Source organism: Mustela putorius, unplaced genomic scaffold, assembly GCF_011764305.1.
Source record: "Mustela putorius furo isolate JIRA1106 unplaced genomic scaffold, ASM1176430v1.1 tig00003853_pilon_pilon_pilon, whole genome shotgun sequence".
NCBI lineage: Eukaryota > Metazoa > Chordata > Mammalia > Carnivora > Mustelidae > Mustela > Mustela putorius.
The window spans coordinates 14,132,566-14,150,574 of record NW_025422005.1 but is presented as its reverse complement, the minus strand read 5'-3'; the positions used below and the strand labels follow the sequence as shown (position 1 = coordinate 14,150,574).

Genomic DNA, 18,009 nt, shown 5'->3' with positions numbered 1-18,009 from the left:
TGAGGCAGGAGGACTTTATTAGATTGAGGAGGGCGTGCTGAGTCCTAGGGAGTGTCTCTGGGGTGCAGCATCCTGAACAGGCCGGGGCAAGGTGGGGGGGCGGGGAGCAGGCAAGACTGTTGGCCAGAGAACCTAGTCCCAACACATGGGCCCAGACTCTCTGTGGTGGAGGCATGTGCAAGGTGGAGAGGCACAGCCCAAAACCTGGGCCCCCACGGGGGAACGGTGGAGGCTTCTGCAGACCCCAAATCCAGCGGGGACACTGGGTGCCCCATCGTGGTCCCACCCCTGGCTTGGTCGGTGCTTCGGCTCAGAGATAACGGGCCCTCCCAAGACAGCCAGGAGAGGGTAGTTCGTTAGCTGGAAGACGTCAGCGATGAGGCTCACAGCAGACCACGGCCACCACGTCAGAGGGAGGTGAGCGGTGGAAGGGCCTCCTCTCACGCACAGTGACAGCTGACGCCAACGGCTTCATCTTTAGTCTCCGAGGCCGGTGTTCTAGAAGGTGCCACTAGGCAAGGCGTCTGCCCCGTCCTGCTGTTTGGGGGGTGGGCAGTCTCTCCCTACCCCCATACCTCTCTTGCCTCCAGCTTTCTTGGCCATGCCTGCTGACAGCAGCCTACGGGGTGCTGGCAGGGCAGGGCGAGCTCCTGGTGGCTGCTCTCGGTGTCCAGGTGAGTCACAGTGCTGGGCCAGGGGGTCATCGGGGTGAGGCAGGGCGTGCTGGTTACTTGGAGGCCGCTGAGGTCAGGAGGTGAGGCAGGCAAGACAGGGGAGGGTGCACCTGGAGAAACAGCAGTGCTGGCGCAGAGTCAAGAAAGCTGCACCCACCCCCCCCACCGAGGCCGACCCTCCTCCACCTCGGCCCACAGTCCCACGGGCTCAGTGGGAACCTGGGCCCAAGGAGGGTCCTGCAACCCAGGCTCCTTTACCGCGCTTCTCCTGCCCAGACCCCTCAGGTCTGGGTGCCTCTGGGCCCCACCTCTCTCCCACTTTCTCCGCTTCCATCCCTCTGCATGCTGCTGCCTCCCCACGGCCTTCCTGAATGTTCCCCACAGCCTCCTTCCTGGACCTGGTCCCTCTTGCCTTTGTCTCCCCCTTCATGGAGGTGGGTCCCCGCCCTCGGCCTCCTCCCCATGGAGAGGACTTCGGACCCCAGGGTGCAGCCTCGTCTCTCCCTGGCAGGGAGAGAGGGGTTTGGGGTCTCTCCACCCACTGGCCTGGCTGCTGCAGGACAGGAGGTGTGGGAATGGGGGGACAGCCCTGTCGCCTCCACGTCTGCCAGGGTCCCAGGAGCCTGGGGTTGGGAGCTCCTCTGGGCCATGCCCTATGGCAGGCCCGGCTCAGCAGGGAGGCAGGGGAAGAGCTGTGAGTTCTTGGGGACATATCGGTGCCCCCATCTGGGTCACCCTGCACCGAGGGGAGTGCCACTAGGAATGTGGGTTCTGTCGGAGCCCTAGAGACCGCTCTGAGGCCAGACTTTGGGGCAGAGACGCTAAGCACTGTGGTCACCCTCTGATGTCTGGGCCACCTCTGACTCTGGGCCACCTACCCTGGAGCTCCAGGGAGAAAGCAAGGGTCACCCTGAGTCCTCCTAGGGGCAGCCAGGAGGCCTCCAGAGCCCAGACCTTGGGACCAGCCCGCCATCGGTCTGGCAACCTGTCTGAGAACACACCAAGCTCTGAGGTTGTGCCGGCAGCTAAAACTCTCAGTCTCTAAGTCCCCGGGGTCCAACCTGGAGGGTGAGGCCGAACAAGTCAGGCTGTGGCCAGGAGCAGAGGCCCCACTCAGGGGACCTCCTCTCTCTCAGGCCTTGCCTTCCACACTCAGGAGAAGCCCCAACAAGCTGCATGTTCTCTGCCAAGTCTAGGACCGGTGGCAGAACATGGCCACACCCAGGGCCGGGCTGGACCAGCCTGGGGGCCACAGTCAGAGCCCAGGCCTTCCCGAGCCCTCGGGAGCCTGTCTCACAGTCCTTGGACTCCCAGTCTCACCCCGCCCCAGCTCCCCCTGCTCAGTCTGTCTTGTCCCCAGAGGGCACTAGGGAGGTGCAGGGGGAGTGGGGTCAGTGTGTCTCCAGGCCACCTCCTCGGGCGGTGGCTCGTAGATGCTGCAGTTGGGCGTGGGGCCCTGACAGTAGATGTTGAGGTAGTTTCGATACTTCTCGTTGTACGTATGGTTCCGGAGACACAGAACCACACTCTTGTCACATTCGCACGTCTGCTTGTCGCACTCCGTCTCGTTGAGCTCACCTGCGCGGGGCAGAGGTTCTAGTGGGCCTCAGAAGGTGGTCCCATGGTGGGGGGACGGGCAGCAGAGCCTCACTGGGGGTTCACCCCTGGCCCACGGCTCAGTGGGCCCCGCCATCTGTGTCCACCGCCCTGCCAGTGGCTCTGGGGTGCGCTTCAATCAGAGAAGCCCTGAAGTCCAATGGGCCACTTTATAGATGGGGAAACCGAGGCAGGCACAGAAAAGGGGGGACTGGTTTACCTAAGTCACCCAGCTAACCTAAGGCAGAGCTGGGCCAAACACTCAGGGGTCAGGAACTCCCTGCCCCGGGGCCTCCTCTCTTCCATCACGGAATCACAGGACCCCTGCCCTTGGAGGTAGCTGGTGGTAAAGAGCCTCGGTGGAAGGCTGGCTTCCTAAAGAACCTGGCGCAGGGCCACCCACGGGCAAAGGCTTAAGACCTAGTCACTGCTCCCACTGCCACCATTGCTGCCAGTGTTGTGAGCGCCCAGAAACCCTCCACCCTGGCCGTATCGACCTGAGGGCTGCCTGGGGATCTGCCGGGGGCTTATGGAAACGGAGACTGCTGGGCCCAGGCCCCATGGCTTCGGGTACACTTGGTCTGCATGGGGCCCGACAATCTGCATTTCTAGCAAGTTCCTAGGTGATAGCGATGTTGCTGGGTCAGGGAACCCTCTTTGAGAACTGCCCCCAGCTCAGTGGTGTGCATACTTCTCAAACTTTGCATCAGCAGAATCCTTGCTCTTAAATGAAACTCTTTGCAGGAGGCTAATGTATCAAATGGCCTAAAGAGAAGCACTTAGGCTATCAGATGGGCTAATGGGGCCAGCTGGACCACTTAGAGGACCCCCATCCCCTGACTCCCCATGACCTTAGGAGCCCCCAAAACCCAACGTGAAAACCACTGCTTGGGTTAGTCCACTGCCTTTGGGGATCCCTAAAATGCTTTAATGAAGGACCACCCCACTCTCCCAAGCCAGCCCCGCCAATCCACTGTTTGAATAGCAGAATACAGGGACCTCAGCTCCCAGAGGGCCCCACCTGAGCCCAGTTCCCCACCAGAGAACAGGAGACTTGGGGTTTCTTTGCAAATCTGGGCTTACTGGTGAGCTTGAAGAATAGTGAGCAGAACCTGGTTAAGCCAAGGAGACAAAGGGGAGCCCAGGGCTGCCCATGGGGCTGGGCCAGGAGGCACCTGCTACCTAAGGGGAGAGAGGGCAGGGACACTTGAGCCATTAAATTGGATGCCACATCCCTCAACTGAGCAATGGCCTGGAAAGTCCATGGCAAGGGAGGGAATGTTGCCAGGCCTGGTTCTCATCGCTTAAATCCTGGAAACACTGAGCATCCTAGGATGAGGCCATCTTCCAGCAGGGTCCCAAGGGCAGAATTAGAAAGAAATAAGTCTGTTCTGATCCAAACTCTTCCAAGGACTCATGGAGAGACTGAGGCCAGGTAAGGGAACACCTTGGGTAGGGTTACACCCAGCAGGAGGTTCTGGCAGAATCCAGGTTTGAACCCAGGTCAGCATGTCACAAAGTCTCACCATCACCAGAGGATCTGGTTAAAAACAGATTTCTGGGCCCTCGCCCAGACCCACTGACTTAGAACTGCTCCTTAAACCCCGAGAAGCTGAGGAATCGAGGATCAGGGAATGAGGGTACTCATTCAGGCTGAGCACATCAGGATGAGGACCATGGCTGGGGTTCTCAGATTTAACGAACAAGAACAAGGGGCCTGGCTAATTTGAATTTCAGACGAACAGTAAATATTTTAGTGTAAGTATATCCCAGATATTACATGAGATATACTTATGCTAATTCTTACTTTTATACTAACAGTAATTGATTTTATGCTAACATTGAATTTTTTAGTATAAGTATGTCCCATGCAATATTTAGGACAGAATGATGTGAAAATAGTTTTCATTGTTTATCTGAGACTCCAATTTAACTGGGCACCCTGTCTGTTGCCTGGCAACTGTGCACACAGGGTGGTGGGGAGAGGGACTGGCAATCTAAGCTCTTCTCCTAGGTTGGGGAGGAGGGAATGGCAAGGGGAGAACTCACTGCAGACGACCTCAGTATTATTCTCGATGGTGTGCTCATAGTGGTCCACATAGGGGTGACAGCCCAGGTCAAAGAGCTTCTGGTAGCAGCAGTCATGGGCGTGGCAGCACCTCGGGGCAGGTGGAAAAGAACAGGCGATGTAGGCAGGCTTGGCCTGTCTCCTACTGTCAGAGATCCCAACTCTCTGTACCAGTTCCTTACAGATCAGACCTGCAGACTCTGGCCCAGAGGGGGCAATCACATGACTGAAGTCACACAGCCCGGCAGAGCCCGGCCAGTGCCCCAGTTTCTTGCCCATGATCTTGCCTCCCACCTTTCCCCCTGAGAGCCCTGAGTGCAGCTGCAGGAGGCAGGAAGCGTCAGGCTCTCTGGCAATGCCGTCAGGATGGGAAAGAAGATCAGGGCTCAGTCAGTGTCCAAGGAGCCTGCCTGGCTATAAGAAGGGGCCTTGCCTGGCTATGAGGGATGGCCAGGGAGAGACAAAGTTGCAGGGACAGGAAGCAAATGTAGTGTGGCCAACTCCATCCCCTCTGGTGGAGGAAGGCAATCAGTCAACATGCATCTATCAAGTCTCCCCCCTACCCCGTCTCCTGCCCCCTATGATGCCAGACTTAGTGCTGGCTGCTTCTGGGGAGATAGGAGCAGAAAGTAACCATGGCTTCAGTCAGCAGTCTGATGGAAGAAGCTCAAGCCCTCCATCAGAGCCCCTTAGGGTGATGGGGGCGAGAGGGGTCACAGTCCTTGCTTTTGCTGAGCGTGAGCTGTGTGTTCGTTGCTCCCATGTGCTTTGGGGGCAGGTCAATGTTTCCTTCCTGGCAAGAGTGCAAAGTTCAAATGCCTCCAAGACCAAGACTTGGAGAAGGACAGTAGAAAGCATCCACGACAGTGGAGGAGGGCATGAGTCAAGGTCACTAACTCATTGGACCAGGCTCATCCTTTGGGGAAAGAGTCCTCTCCCATCTGTCAGAGATGGAGACCAGTCCAACCCTCACTGTCTCCCCTCCCTGTCCTGACACAAGAGCAGCGCAGGCGCTCCGGGACCTACCAGTCCACCTCGTCCATGGGCAGCCCGCGCCCTCCCAGCCCACAGTAGCAGCCGTAACCCACGAAGGACAGGATGGCGTTCCTCCCCGTGATGGCTTCCACCATGGACTTCAAGTTAAGCAGGCTGCCGCGGGCCTCAGGCAGAACTGCAAGAAAATCAAGGGGTGCTGTGAGTGTCCTGCCTGGTGGGTGCCCACCCCTGCCCCATCTGAGTGACTGTCCTCCCCACACCCCAGGGCCAGGGAAGGGGGGGAGCGGGAGAGAAGGTGAGCACAGGCAGGAAGGGAAGCCATGTATAAAAAGCTGTGACAGGGGGTTCCTGGGTGGTCCTCAGGTCATGATCCTGGGGTCCTGGGATCAGGTGCTACATCGCGTTGGGCTCCCCACTCAGCGGGGAGTCTGCTTGCCCTCTCTCCCTCGACCCCTCTCTCCCTGCTCATACTCTCTCTGTTTCAAATAGATAAATGAAATCCTTTTTTTTTTTAAGATTATATTTATTTATTTGACTGACAGAGATCACAAGTAGGCAGAGAGAGAGGAGGAAGCAGGCTTCCCGCTGAGCAGAGAGCCTGATGCGGGGCTTGATCTCAGGACCCTGGGATCATGACCTGAGCCGAAGGCAGAGGCTTTAACCCACGGAGCCACCCAGGCACCCCTAGATAAATGAAATCTTAAAACAAACAAACGAACAACCACAACCGTGAGGCACCAGGGGCCTTAGAAAGTAATCATTGTTGCTATTTGTTGAGGGCTCTGTGCCAGGCTCTGTCCTAAGCCGCTCCCATGCATTAACTCACTGAGTGGTGTTATTATCTCCACTTTATAGAGGAGGAGACTGAGGCCCAGAGCACCCAGCAGCTTGCCCAAGAACATTATCAAAACTGGTAGGGATAGAACTTGGACCCGGGTAGTGAGACCCCAATGCCCAGTCCACTCACCGTAACGGGGTTCACAAATGCCATGTGCTCCCCTGAACACAGGGCTTTGGTTCTGGGCCCTGGGCTTGGTCGGGTTTCTCTGCCTCCAGCGAGGACTCAGTGTCCCTGCCACAGTCCTGGGCCTGGTGCCAGTCATGATGAAGCCAGAGACAATTCAGCGCTCTGGTCGTTCAGCAAAGACAGATGGACAGACACACAGACAGACACACACACACACACTTTCTCCTTTGGTCTGTGTCTCGCAGGAAGCAATAGCACAATGACCCCTTCCCGCACCAGCAAACTCAGCAGCTTCCCCGCACCTGCCAGGCCAGCCCACCCTGGCAGACTCTCCCCTCCCCTGCTCCCCGACTCCTGGGCCCTGGGCCTGTGCTGACTCAGCATCTCCTCCACGATCACCGCTGAGTCAATCCCAAGCCAGGTGCTTAAGTCTTTTCTCGGGGGAGGCCACCCCGCACGTAGGCAGGAGAGCCACTGCAGCCCCATTTAATGGGCTTGGGGATCCCTGCTCTTCCTGAGCCTCCCTGTCTGCTGGCTGGGTGATTTTTGTCATTACAGAATATAAGGAGCAAAGGAGAGAGGAAATGGGGAAGGAGTTGGGACAAGTGCTTTAAGAGGATGCTGCAGAGCAAAGTACATGTGTCAGCAGGATTTGGGGCAGGGAGAGACAGGACCCCATGTCCCGTGGGCCTGAGCCCATCCCTGAGCTGCACAAGGGTGTGAGGGCTGTTGGTGAGGGGAGGGAGAAACCGGATGCTACCTCTGCCTTCCTCCGGCAGCTGGTTCAGGGTGGGCGCGCCGAGCAGCACAGGGAGTCCGATCTTGAATCTGACCTTGGAAGTCAAACCCAGACACCCGAGGGTTTGCAAACAGGTTTCTCCCTGAGCGCTGCGGCACTGCAAGCAGGTTGCATAAGCTCTTTGACACCATGGCCCAAGCTGGGGAGAACACCACACTCCTGCAGGGTGCCCTATGGGGTCCTGGCCTCCTGGCTCCCTGGCCCGAAGCCCCCGCCTCCTGCCACTGCAATCTGGCCGCGCAGGTGTTACCCTGGGGTGGGGGGTGGAGGAGCTTCCCTCCCCGGGGCGCCCTGACCAGCAGCTCCATTCGAGGTGGGCATGATCACACGAGCCCTCCATACCTCATGCACAGGGACACACCCCCTTACATTCCCACGGACACACACAAACTTCAGACTCTCCTCTGCACACCACACTCTGGGGCACACACTCACCCACACGTACCTCATACACAGTCACGTGTTCACGCCCAGCGGCCTCACACTCAGACACACACAAGTCACCCAGCCATGCATAGTGCACATAGAAACACACTTCACTTGCACACATTCCCCCGCCTCACAGACAGCACCCTCAGGAGAGATGCACACTCACACTTGCCCCTACACACTACACGTGTGTCGAAGCACACACCTGTGACACACTCACAGACATCCCCCACACGGATACACACTGTTACGTACACAGTCCTGCTCATACTCACCCACAAACGCCTCACACACTCACACACCTCACACCCGCAAACACACCCATGATCACACATACACCTCACACACTCAGGCTCACATCTGCACACACACACACATGCGGCCCCTACAACCCATACGCGTGCTCCAAGCAGAAGAGACGGAGTCCACGCTCAGGAGCAGTCCCTGGCCAGCGCTAGGGGCTCAAGGCAGATGCTTGTTTTCTACACAACAATCACGTTAGCAGCCGATTCAAGTCCCCCCCTTTCTCACTTCTGGCCGTGTTGAACCCTATTTTGTTCCTGGTGTCTCTTTCTTTCCCTCAAACCAGGCTGCGTTTGGATGCTGTATAACAGGCAGGAGGAGAAGTCAGCGAGGGGTCCGGCCACCTCCCACCTCCCCAAGACACCTGGTTGTGTGGGGCCATATTTGTGTCAGGAGCCTCAGCTGTCCCCAGGCGGTGCACCTGGGAACAGCAGTCCCAGGAAAGGAGGGGCCCCCAGGCCCTACCCCCAGTGATTTGAGCGTTCACAGATACCTGCTACACACACCTCATGCCGGTCCCAGTGTCCCAATTAACATACACCTACACGTTTTCCCGACATGTGCTGAGACACACCTCTGCACGCAGAGATAGACATGCTTACAGCCACACACAAACTCATTAGCTCTTGTCTAATGTACACATGTACACAAACACCCAGGCTGTCCCGGGGCGGCCAGACGCCCTAAGCAAACATGACCGTTTTATGACGCTTGCTCAGCTCTGGGCCCTGCCGCCTTGCAGGCTCGTAAATGCCAAGCCAAGGGCCCCTGGTGTGTTGACGGCTGGCCAGGGGAACAAAGAGCCCCAAGACAATGAAGGGCTCCCTGGTGGCCCAGACAGGCAGCCCAGGCCACAGGCTTGTTGCCAGCCAGTGGCTCAAGAACCTAGGTGCCCAAGGTCACAGGAGAAAGTCTGGGAGCAGGAGAGAAAGAGGAGCCTCCCCAGAGCCTTTACTCACCGCTGCTGACCAAGATGACCATGGCAAAGAACTTCTTTATACCCAAGCTAGATCTGAGAGAGGAGAAAAGTCCAAGTCCTGGGTCCGTCCCTTCCACTCTCCTGCAGCCCCGGGCCTGCTGTTCCCTCCTGGGCCTCATTAGAGGCCCCATCAATGGTGCCCCTTCAGGCCTCTGTTCCTGGCTCCCCGGGCTCTGTGGGGCGCTCTCCCCACCTTCCCAGCATCTGCTGAAAGGATGGTCCCCAGGATGGCAGAGCCAGGAGGCACCGGAGCCTCTTTCCTTCTTACCCTGAGTAGGAGTACACTTCCTGCACCAGCTTCCAAGACAGGAAGCTCACTGTCCCATGGGGTCGGGCCACTGTCACGGATCAGAACCAACCCCCTTTCCATACACACTCCAGGAAGTCACATGACCCAACCTGCTGGCTGGGTCTTGCACTTGAAGCCAAGAGACCTGGGTCCCTACATTCTAGACCTGGCTATTCTTCCAAATGGCTGTGTGACCTCGGGTAGATCTCTTACCCTCTCTGGGCCTCAAGTGCCTCATGAGCATTGACTAGATGATCCCAAGGCCCTTCTGGTGCTGCAAATGCAGTGACATATCTCAGCCATCACTCAGAGACTTAGAGCTCTTCTTTCTGGAGAAATGAACTCTAGGCACCAGTTCCCCAGCCCCATCCCTGCTTCTCCCCATGGAGGATTTCATCCCAGGGTAGTAGGCACATACCTGGAGCTTCTCCTAGGAGAAGAGGCCCTGAGGCTTGGGCCCCTCCACCCAGAGAGATGTCTAACCAGCACCTTCTTCCTGAACACTCTGGGGTTGGCCTGTGCCCCATCTGCCATGTTCTGTGTTCTGGGGGTCCAGCAACATAGGGCTTGTAAGGTCTGTGATCTCTCTGAAGGCTCCGGGGACAGGCCCCAGCTTCACACGGCCACACGCACTGGCAGGGGAGCGCTGGGGCAGTGCCCCTGGGCAGGAGGCTGGTGACACTGCCCTAGAAAAAGGAGACTCCACCTCCTCCCTCCCACAGCCACCGCCCTGCCCACAGCTGCCTGGTCCGGTCCCTGCCCCAGGGAGGGTGCAGGTGGGGGTTTGCACACCTGCCCAGGAGCTGGTCCCTCCCTGCACAACTGGAAGGAAAATCACCTGGAGGTTTCCCGGTTCCCACCTGAAACGGATGTGAAACAAAAAATGATTCAGTTACATTTGTTAAAGCACAGGGCAGGGGGTCTGGCACAAGGGGGCATTGGAGAGAAGTGGGGCCACTTCGGTGGGGGACAGAGACTGTGTCTGATTCCAAATACAACAAAGAAAAGGGGAATTTGTGGCCAAGGAGCAGGATGGGGGTCAACAGATGGAAAATTACTAAAGGGGCGGGGGGATCCTAGCAAAACCCACCTGACAGGACTCCTGTAAAGGACAGGCCAGGGTGACATCACCTGGGGGTGGGGGTTGATGGGGACACCTGTCAGACATCAGGGGTGATCAGATATGGAGGCTGGGGGCTCCTGGCTGAGCTGGCTCCCAGAGGTTCTTGGAGAGAATGCAGGTCAGCGCAGAGACGAACACGGGAGTCTGAAAGTCCAGCCCTCTTTGAAGAAGAGCTCAAGGGAGCCCGAGCAGGGCTTGGTCAAAGAGGAAGTCTCTGTCAGGGGCTCTCTGTGTGGCTATGCCCATGTCTGTAAAGCATCCGTGCACAGCTGGAAGGGTGCTGGTCCAGAATCTGTAAGGAATGCTCTACCCACACCTGCCAGCACATCTGTGAGGACTGGAGGAAGCCACCCCCACCCCAGCTGTCATCTGAAAGGGCGAGCCCATCTGCTCTGGGAGCCGTCTTCTGCGCCATAGCACCACTGGGCTAACCCACCACTGGGGGTTGTCCTGGGCATCCAGAGTGCTGGGTAGCGTCCCTGACCTGAGACCCAGCAGGGTCCCCCTCCCCACGCTCCTCTCCCCAAACCTTGCCAAGTTGTAACAACCAAAAACTGTCTCCAGACATTTCTAGAGGTACCCTTGGGAGCATAGCTGTCTCCAGTTGAAAGTCTGGTGGCCTGTGAGTTGCTGCCATTCGCCTCTCTTGGGGGTGGCAGGTGTGTGGGAGGAGAGGGACAGGAGAGAAACAGAACAGGGCTGGAGCCCTGGAGCCCCCAAAGGTTTGGACAGTTGCACCGACAAGGGCTTCAAACTCAGCACCCCCTCTTCTTTGCTCTGAGAGCCCAGCAGGAGGGTTCCCTACCCTGGCTTCTGAGTCTGCAGCTGTAACCGGGCCTCACCGAGTCAGGATCACACGGACAGGTGTCCAGTCATCCGGGACCTGTGGCAAGTTAAAGATCTGTGGCCCAGTTAAAGATCTGACTGCTACTGAGCAGAAGCCTGTTCTCCAGCCCTTGAGGTGAGCTGAAATGTTGGGAAAGGGGAACAAGAAAGAGGGAGAGAAGAACACTCTAGGAAATTAGCCCATGCCACCTCTCCCACCTTCATGCCAGCCTGTGTCCCCCAGCGTCCCCAAACTTGCTGACAAGGGACAGAAGTGATCCCGTGGGGCTTCCCTTCCTACCCTTCACTTTTCCAACTTCCTCTTCTGGTTCTGCCAAACCAGGTGGCCTTTGTTCCCCTTCTCCCTGCCTCCACCTCCCCTGGCCCACTTCCTCTCTGTGGATGCCAGGCCTCCTCTTTCCGAGAAAGTGACTGTACCCAAACCCCACTGCGCCCACTCACGTGTCCCTGCACGGAAGGTACTACCGCACACTTGCTTACTCATTCCTTTGTAGGTACCTGTCCATGTTTGGAGTTGTGGATCTTGACCCTTCCCTCGGCCTGGGAATCCCAGAGAACAGGGGACTAGAACTTTATCCAAATGTCTGGGGGGTTCCTCATGGGACAGGGGCTGCATTGGTCCCAACAGACTGGGAGATCCCTGAGGACGTAGCAAGACCGGAGAATGAAGCTGGTCTCTGCTGTAGCATGTCTGCACAAAGCTTCTTTGCAAACACCTCTTAATGATATCACTCGCTCGAGGAAGGAAACAAGAGCCAAGAAGTAAGGCCCAATACAGTCCACACACTGAAGATACAGCTCCAACCTGCTGATCTATGCAAGAGGCCATGGCCAGAGCGGGAGACTCCTGAGAGCCTCTGAACTGCCTTTTTGCCATTTTCCCATCTCACATTCCCTCCCTGGCTGTGCTGCTTGGGCTGTTCTCTAGAGACAGTGAGTCCCTGGGGGGGTGGGGGGAGGGGTTGGGATGGCTTCTTCCCTCCCCCTACTTCCCCTGAAGCACAGGGTACTCAACACCAGAAGTCAAGAATAAACCGGCCAACCCAGTCCTTCCACTGCTATGCCTGTAAACCAAGATGCACACCTGAGTTGTCCCCAGCAACAATGCAGAGAGCACAGACTGCGGCATTCTTTGCGGTGCTCCCTCCACAAATCAGAACAAACGTCCGTTAGGAGGTGAGTGAAGCACATTAGTAGACATCTATCTACAATTGTGTCTTCAAAAATTTGGTGATACAAAAAACAAAAACCCTGGGTATTAAGAGTAATAACAGTTTTATTAAAAAAAAAAGGGGGGGGTGGTGGCAGAGGGAAATAAGGAAGTTGGTGTGCCCGTATATAAGAATTATCTGGAAGAATATACAGCAAAACATGAGTAATGGTTATTTTTAGACAGTAGGATAACTGGTGGCTTTGTTTTCTTCTTGGTGTTTTTTTTTTATTAAAATGAATGCAAGACAATATATTCGATAATCAAGATGGAAAGGCCAATTTCCTTGAAAGACACAAGCTCACACATCTGGAACTATCCCTATATCTAATAAAGGAATTAAATACATAGATTAAAACATTTTCATAGGAGCGCCTGGGTGGCTCGGTTGTTAAGCATCTGCCTTTGGCTCAGGTCATGATCCCGGGGTCCTGGGATCGAGCCCCGCATCTAGCTCCCTGCTCCATGGGGGGCCTGCTTCTCCCTCTCCCACTCCCTCTGCTGTGTTTCTTCTCTAGCTCTCTCTGTGTGTGTGTGTCAAATAAAGAAGGAAGGAAGGAAAGAAAGAAAGAAAAAAGAAAGAAAGAAAGAAAGAAAGAAAGAAAGATTTTTAAAAAAACATTTTCATAAATAAATTCCAGGTTCATATAACTTCACTGGTAAATTTGACCAAATACTAAAGAAGAAATAATACAAGTTGTATGAGACTGCTAGAGCTACTGTAGCAAACTTCCATGGATTGAGTGACTTAAGTAACAGAAATTTGTTTTCTCATAGTTCTTGCATCTAGAAATCCAAGATCAAGGCACTGGCAGGTTTGGTTTCTTTCTGAGGGCCTCTCTCTTTGACTTACAGGTGGCCATCTGATTTCTGTGTCCTCACAAGGTATTTCCTCTGTACGGGTACATCCCTCTTGTCTCTTTTATGTCCAAATTTCCTCTTTTTTTTTTATGTCTTTAAGATTTTATTTATTTATTTGGCAGAGATCACAAGTAGGCAGAGAAGCAGGCAGAGAGGGGGAAGCAGTCTCCCTGCTGAGCAGAGAGCCCAGTGCAGGGCTCAATCCCGGGACCCTGAGATCATGACCTGAGCTGAAGGCAGAGGCCTAACCCACTGAGCCCCCCAGGTGCCCCCAAATTTCCCCTTCTTATAGAGATACCACTCTAGGGGTGACTGGGTGGCTCAGTTATTTAAGAGTCTGACTCTTGATTTCAGCTCAGGTCATGATCACAGGGTGGTGAGATCCGGCACTCAGCAGGGAGCCTGGTTTAGATTCTCTCCCTCCCCCTCTGCCCCTCTCCCATTCTGTCTCTCTCTCATAAATAAATAAATAAATCTTTTTAAAAATAAAGACACCAGTCCAATTGGATTAGGGATCACTTAATGACCTTATGTTAACTTAATCACCCATTTAAAGCCATATATCCAAATACAGTCATGTTCTGAGATATTGGGGGTTAGCATCAACATATAAATGAGGGGGGAGGAGGCAAAATGCAGCCCATAATTACCAATTTCAAGCAAATTCTTCCAGGGAATTAAAGTGGAGGAAATGTTTCCACTTAACTTATTCCGATAACCAGGATTATTCTGATACCAAAACCAGATACAGACATTACAAGAAGAGAAAACTACAGATTAATATCCCTCATAAAGATACATGCAAAAATTATTTGGGGCTTCGAGTCCAATGTGGGGCTTGAACTGATGACCCTGAGATCAAGACCTGAGCTGACATCAAGAGCTAGACTTATAAATAACTGAGCCCCCAAGGGGTCCCTAGAGACAAAAATTCTTAACAAAATATTAGCAAAGAGTCTGGCAATATAAAGAAGGAAAAAAGACCATGAGAAAGTGGGGTTTATCCCAGAAATGAAGGTTGGTTTTACATTAAAAATCAACCAAAAATCTATAAAGAACTTAGCAAACTCAACACCAAAGAACAAATAATCCAATCAAGAAATGGGCAGAGGACATGAACAGACATTTCTGCAAAGAAGACATCCAGATGGCCAACAGACACATGAAAAAGTGCTCCATATCACTCAGCATCAGGGAAATACAAATCAAAAGCACAATGAGATATCACCTCACACCAGTTCGAATGGCTAAAATTAACAAGTCAGGAAATGACAGATGCTAGCAAGGATGCGGAGAAAGGGGATCCCTCCTACACTGTTGGTGGGAATGCAAGCTGGTGCAACCACTCTGGAAAACAGCATGGAGGTTCCTCAAAATGTTGAAAATAGAACTGCCCTATGACCCAGCAATTGCACTACTGGGTATTTACCCTAAAGATATAAACATAGTGATCCGAAGGGGCACGTGCACCCGAATATTTATAGCAGCAATGTCCACAATAGTCAAACTGGAAAGAACCTAGATGTCCATCAACAGATGAATGGATCAAGAAGATGTGGTATATATACACAATGGAATACTATGCAGCCATCAAAAGAAATGAAATCTTGCCATTTGCGACAACATGGATGGAACTAGAGCATATCATGCTTAGCGAAATAAGTCAAGCGGAGAAAGACAACTATCATATGATCTCCCTGATATGAGGAAGTGGTGATGCAACATGGGGGCTTAAGTGGGTAGGAGAAGAATAAATGAAACAAGATGGGATTGGGAGGGAGACAAACCATAAGTGACTCTTAATCTCACAAAACAAACTGAAGGTTACTGGGGGGAGGGGAGTTGGGAGAAGGGGGGTGGGGTTATGGACATTGGGGAGGGTATGTGCTTTGGTGAGTGCTGTGAAGTGTGTAAACCTGGCGATTCACAGACCTGTACCCCTGGGGATAAAAATATATGTTTATAAAAAATAAAAAATTTTTTAAAAATCTAAAAAAAAATCAACCAATGTCATTAACCATATTAACAAACTAAAAAATAAAAACTATATGATATTTTTAATAAATACAAAGAAACAGCCCATTTGACAAAATCTGACAACCATTTCTGATTTAAAAAAAAAAGTCAGCAAACTGAAATAGAAGGGAACATCATTAGCTTGAAAAAGAACATGTACAAAAAACCTTTGCAACTAACATCATAACTAATGGTGAATGACTGGTTGCTCTTCCCCCAAAGATTAGGAACAAAGTGAGGATATCTACTCTCACCATTTCTACTCAACATTGTACTGTTTGTTTTATCCAGGCAAGAAAAGAAATAAAAGACTTTCAGATTGGAAAGGAAGAAGTAAGATGTCTCTACCGGCATAAACATGGCAGTCCATGTAAAAAACACTGTAGAATCTTTAAAAAGCTACTAGAACTAATAAATGAGCTTAAAACATTATGTAATAGAAGATGAAATTGTAAGAAAATTAGTTGTACTTCTATATATTAGTAATGAACAACTGGAAATCGAAATTGAAAAACACATAATAATATCCAAAAATATGAAATATTTAGGGATAAATTTGATAAAATACATGGAAAAGATGTACACTGAAAACTATAAAACAATGTTCAGGACAATCAAGGAAGACAAAAATAAATGCAGGGATATACCATGTTCATGAATCAGAAGACTGCATGTTGTTAAGATGTCAGTTCTCCCCATTTGCTCTATAGAGCCAATGCACTCCCAATTAAAATACTATAGGCCTTTCTTATAGAAATTGCCTAGCTGGTCCTAAAATTCAAATGAAAATTTAAAAACCTTTAGAATATCAAATCAACTTTGAAATGAAGAACAAGGTTGTTGAACTTACATCATCTGATTTTAGGCTCATAACGTTATATAATCAAGACAGTGTGCATTGGTATCAAAATAGACAACAAGACCGATGGAACTAAATAGATGATGCAAAATCAAAGCTACACAATTATGGAAAAAACATTTTAAGATTTTACTTATTTGAGAGAGAGCGAGAGAGCATGAGTGGGGTAGGGGGTGCAGAGGGAGAGAAGGAGGGAGAATCCCAAACAGACGCCATTGAGCATGGAGCCTGACACAGGGCTCAATCCCCAGACTTCAAGACCATGACCTGAGCCAAAATCGAGAGTTGGTTACTTAAATGATGAGCCACCCAGACACCCCTGGAAAAATTTATTTTCAACAAAGATGCAAAGGCAATTCTATGGAGGAAGAATAGATTTTCAATAATAGTCCTAGAATAATTAATCAATAGTGCTAGAATAATAATCAATAAGAAAGAGAGAGAGGGATGAAGGAAGGAAGGAAGGAAGGAAGGAAGGAAGGAAAAAAGGAAAAAGAAAAAAAGAATATCCATTCAAGCCTCTCATTATATACAAAAATTTATCAGAATGGATTATAGTCTGATGAGGGTGCCAAGACAATTCAATAGGGAAAGCCTTCCACAGATGGGGCAGAGACAACTGGATATCCACATGGAAAAGAATGGAGTTGGATCCCTTCCTCACACCATACACAGAAGTTAACTCCAAATGGATGACGGATCTAAACGGAAAAGTTAAAACTACAAAACTCAGAAGAAAGCATAGGATTAAAACTTTGTGGCTTTGGGTTGGATGAAGTTTTAGATACTACAATGAAAGTACAGTGGGGGGAAAAGATAAACTGAAGTTCATTAAAATTAAAACCTTTTCCCTGCGAAGTATGCTATCGAGAAAGTAAAAGGACAACCCACAGAATAGGAGAAAATACGTGCACATCCCTAATAAGGGACTTGTGTCCAGAATATAAAAAGAACTCTTACAACTCAGCAATCGAGAAATAACAACCCAACTTGAAAATAGGCAAAGGCTTTGAATAGACATTTCTCCCCAAGAAGGAAACAAATGGCCAAGAATCCTATGAAAAGATGCTCAACATCATTAGTCAGTAGGGAAATGCAAATAAAAACCATAATGTGATACCAATTCACATCCGCTAAGGGATGGCTATAATAAAAAAGACAAATGACAGCAAGCAATAGTGAAGATGTGGAGAAATTGGAACCCACATACATTGCCTCTGGGAATGTGAAACAGAGCAGCCACTTTGGGAAAACACTTCAAGGGTTCTCAGAGCACTAAACGTGGAGTCACCATGCGACCCAGCAATACCACTCTTGGTTATATACCGAAGAGAAATAAAAACACACATCCGCACACACACAAAAAATTGCACACAGATGTTCATAGCAGCATTATTCATAATAACGAAGAAGTCGCAAAAAACCTAAATGTCCATCAGTTGATGGACTGACACATAAAATGTGTCTTATCTGTACTGTGGACTGTTATTCAACAATGAAAAGGAAAAAAATATTGATGAAACATATTCTAACATGGATGAACCTTGAAAAAGTATGTGAAATTAAAGAAGCCAGCTACAAAAGGCCACATATTATATCATTTCATTTACATAAAATGTCCAGAATAGGCAAATCTGTAGAGACACAAAGTAAATTCATGGCGGCCTGGGGCTGGGAATGGGGAGGGTATGGTGGAGGTTGGTGGGGAGGGAGTGTGTGACCGAGGGGGTTAGAGAGTGACTGCTAATGAGTAAGGTTTTTTGGGGGGCGGTGTGGTAAATTAGATTGTGGTAATGGTTGCATAACTGAATATAGAGAAAAAAATACACCAAAGTGTATACTTAATATGAATGAATGGTATGGGACCGAAATTATATTTCGATAAAGGCATTTTTTAAGATTTTATTTATTTATTTGACAAAGAGAGGGAGATCACAAGTAGGCAGAGAGGCAGGCAGAGAGAAAGGAGGAAGCAGGCTCCTTGCTGAGCAGAG

General features: G+C 51.3%; 1 protein-coding gene across 10 annotated transcripts; it reads right to left on the bottom strand.

The window, feature by feature from the left end:
• On the bottom strand, positions 1–9,797 carry PLA2G2F (phospholipase A2 group IIF). Of its 10 annotated transcripts, XR_006601680.1 has the most exons (9): positions 9,519–9,797; positions 8,792–8,844; positions 7,062–7,197; positions 6,302–6,423; positions 5,365–5,509; positions 4,320–4,429; positions 2,086–2,252; positions 576–784; positions 1–498 (listed from the first exon to the last, which is right to left on the bottom strand). XR_006601680.1 is itself a non-coding variant. In XM_045063858.1 (8 exons), exons 1-8 carry the CDS (start codon positions 9,632–9,634, stop codon positions 728–730), a joined length of 906 nt encoding a protein of 301 aa, XP_044919793.1. In that variant the 5' UTR covers positions 9,635–9,797; the 3' UTR covers positions 1–727. The 10 variants fall into 10 exon arrangements, 9 of the variants coding, with proteins under 9 accessions (XP_044919793.1, XP_044919794.1, XP_044919795.1 ...); XM_045063858.1 differs by having other exon boundaries at positions 1–784; XM_045063859.1 differs by having other exon boundaries at positions 1–784; positions 7,062–7,134; positions 9,519–9,796.
• Between the last annotated feature and the right edge of the window lie 8,212 nt (positions 9,798–18,009).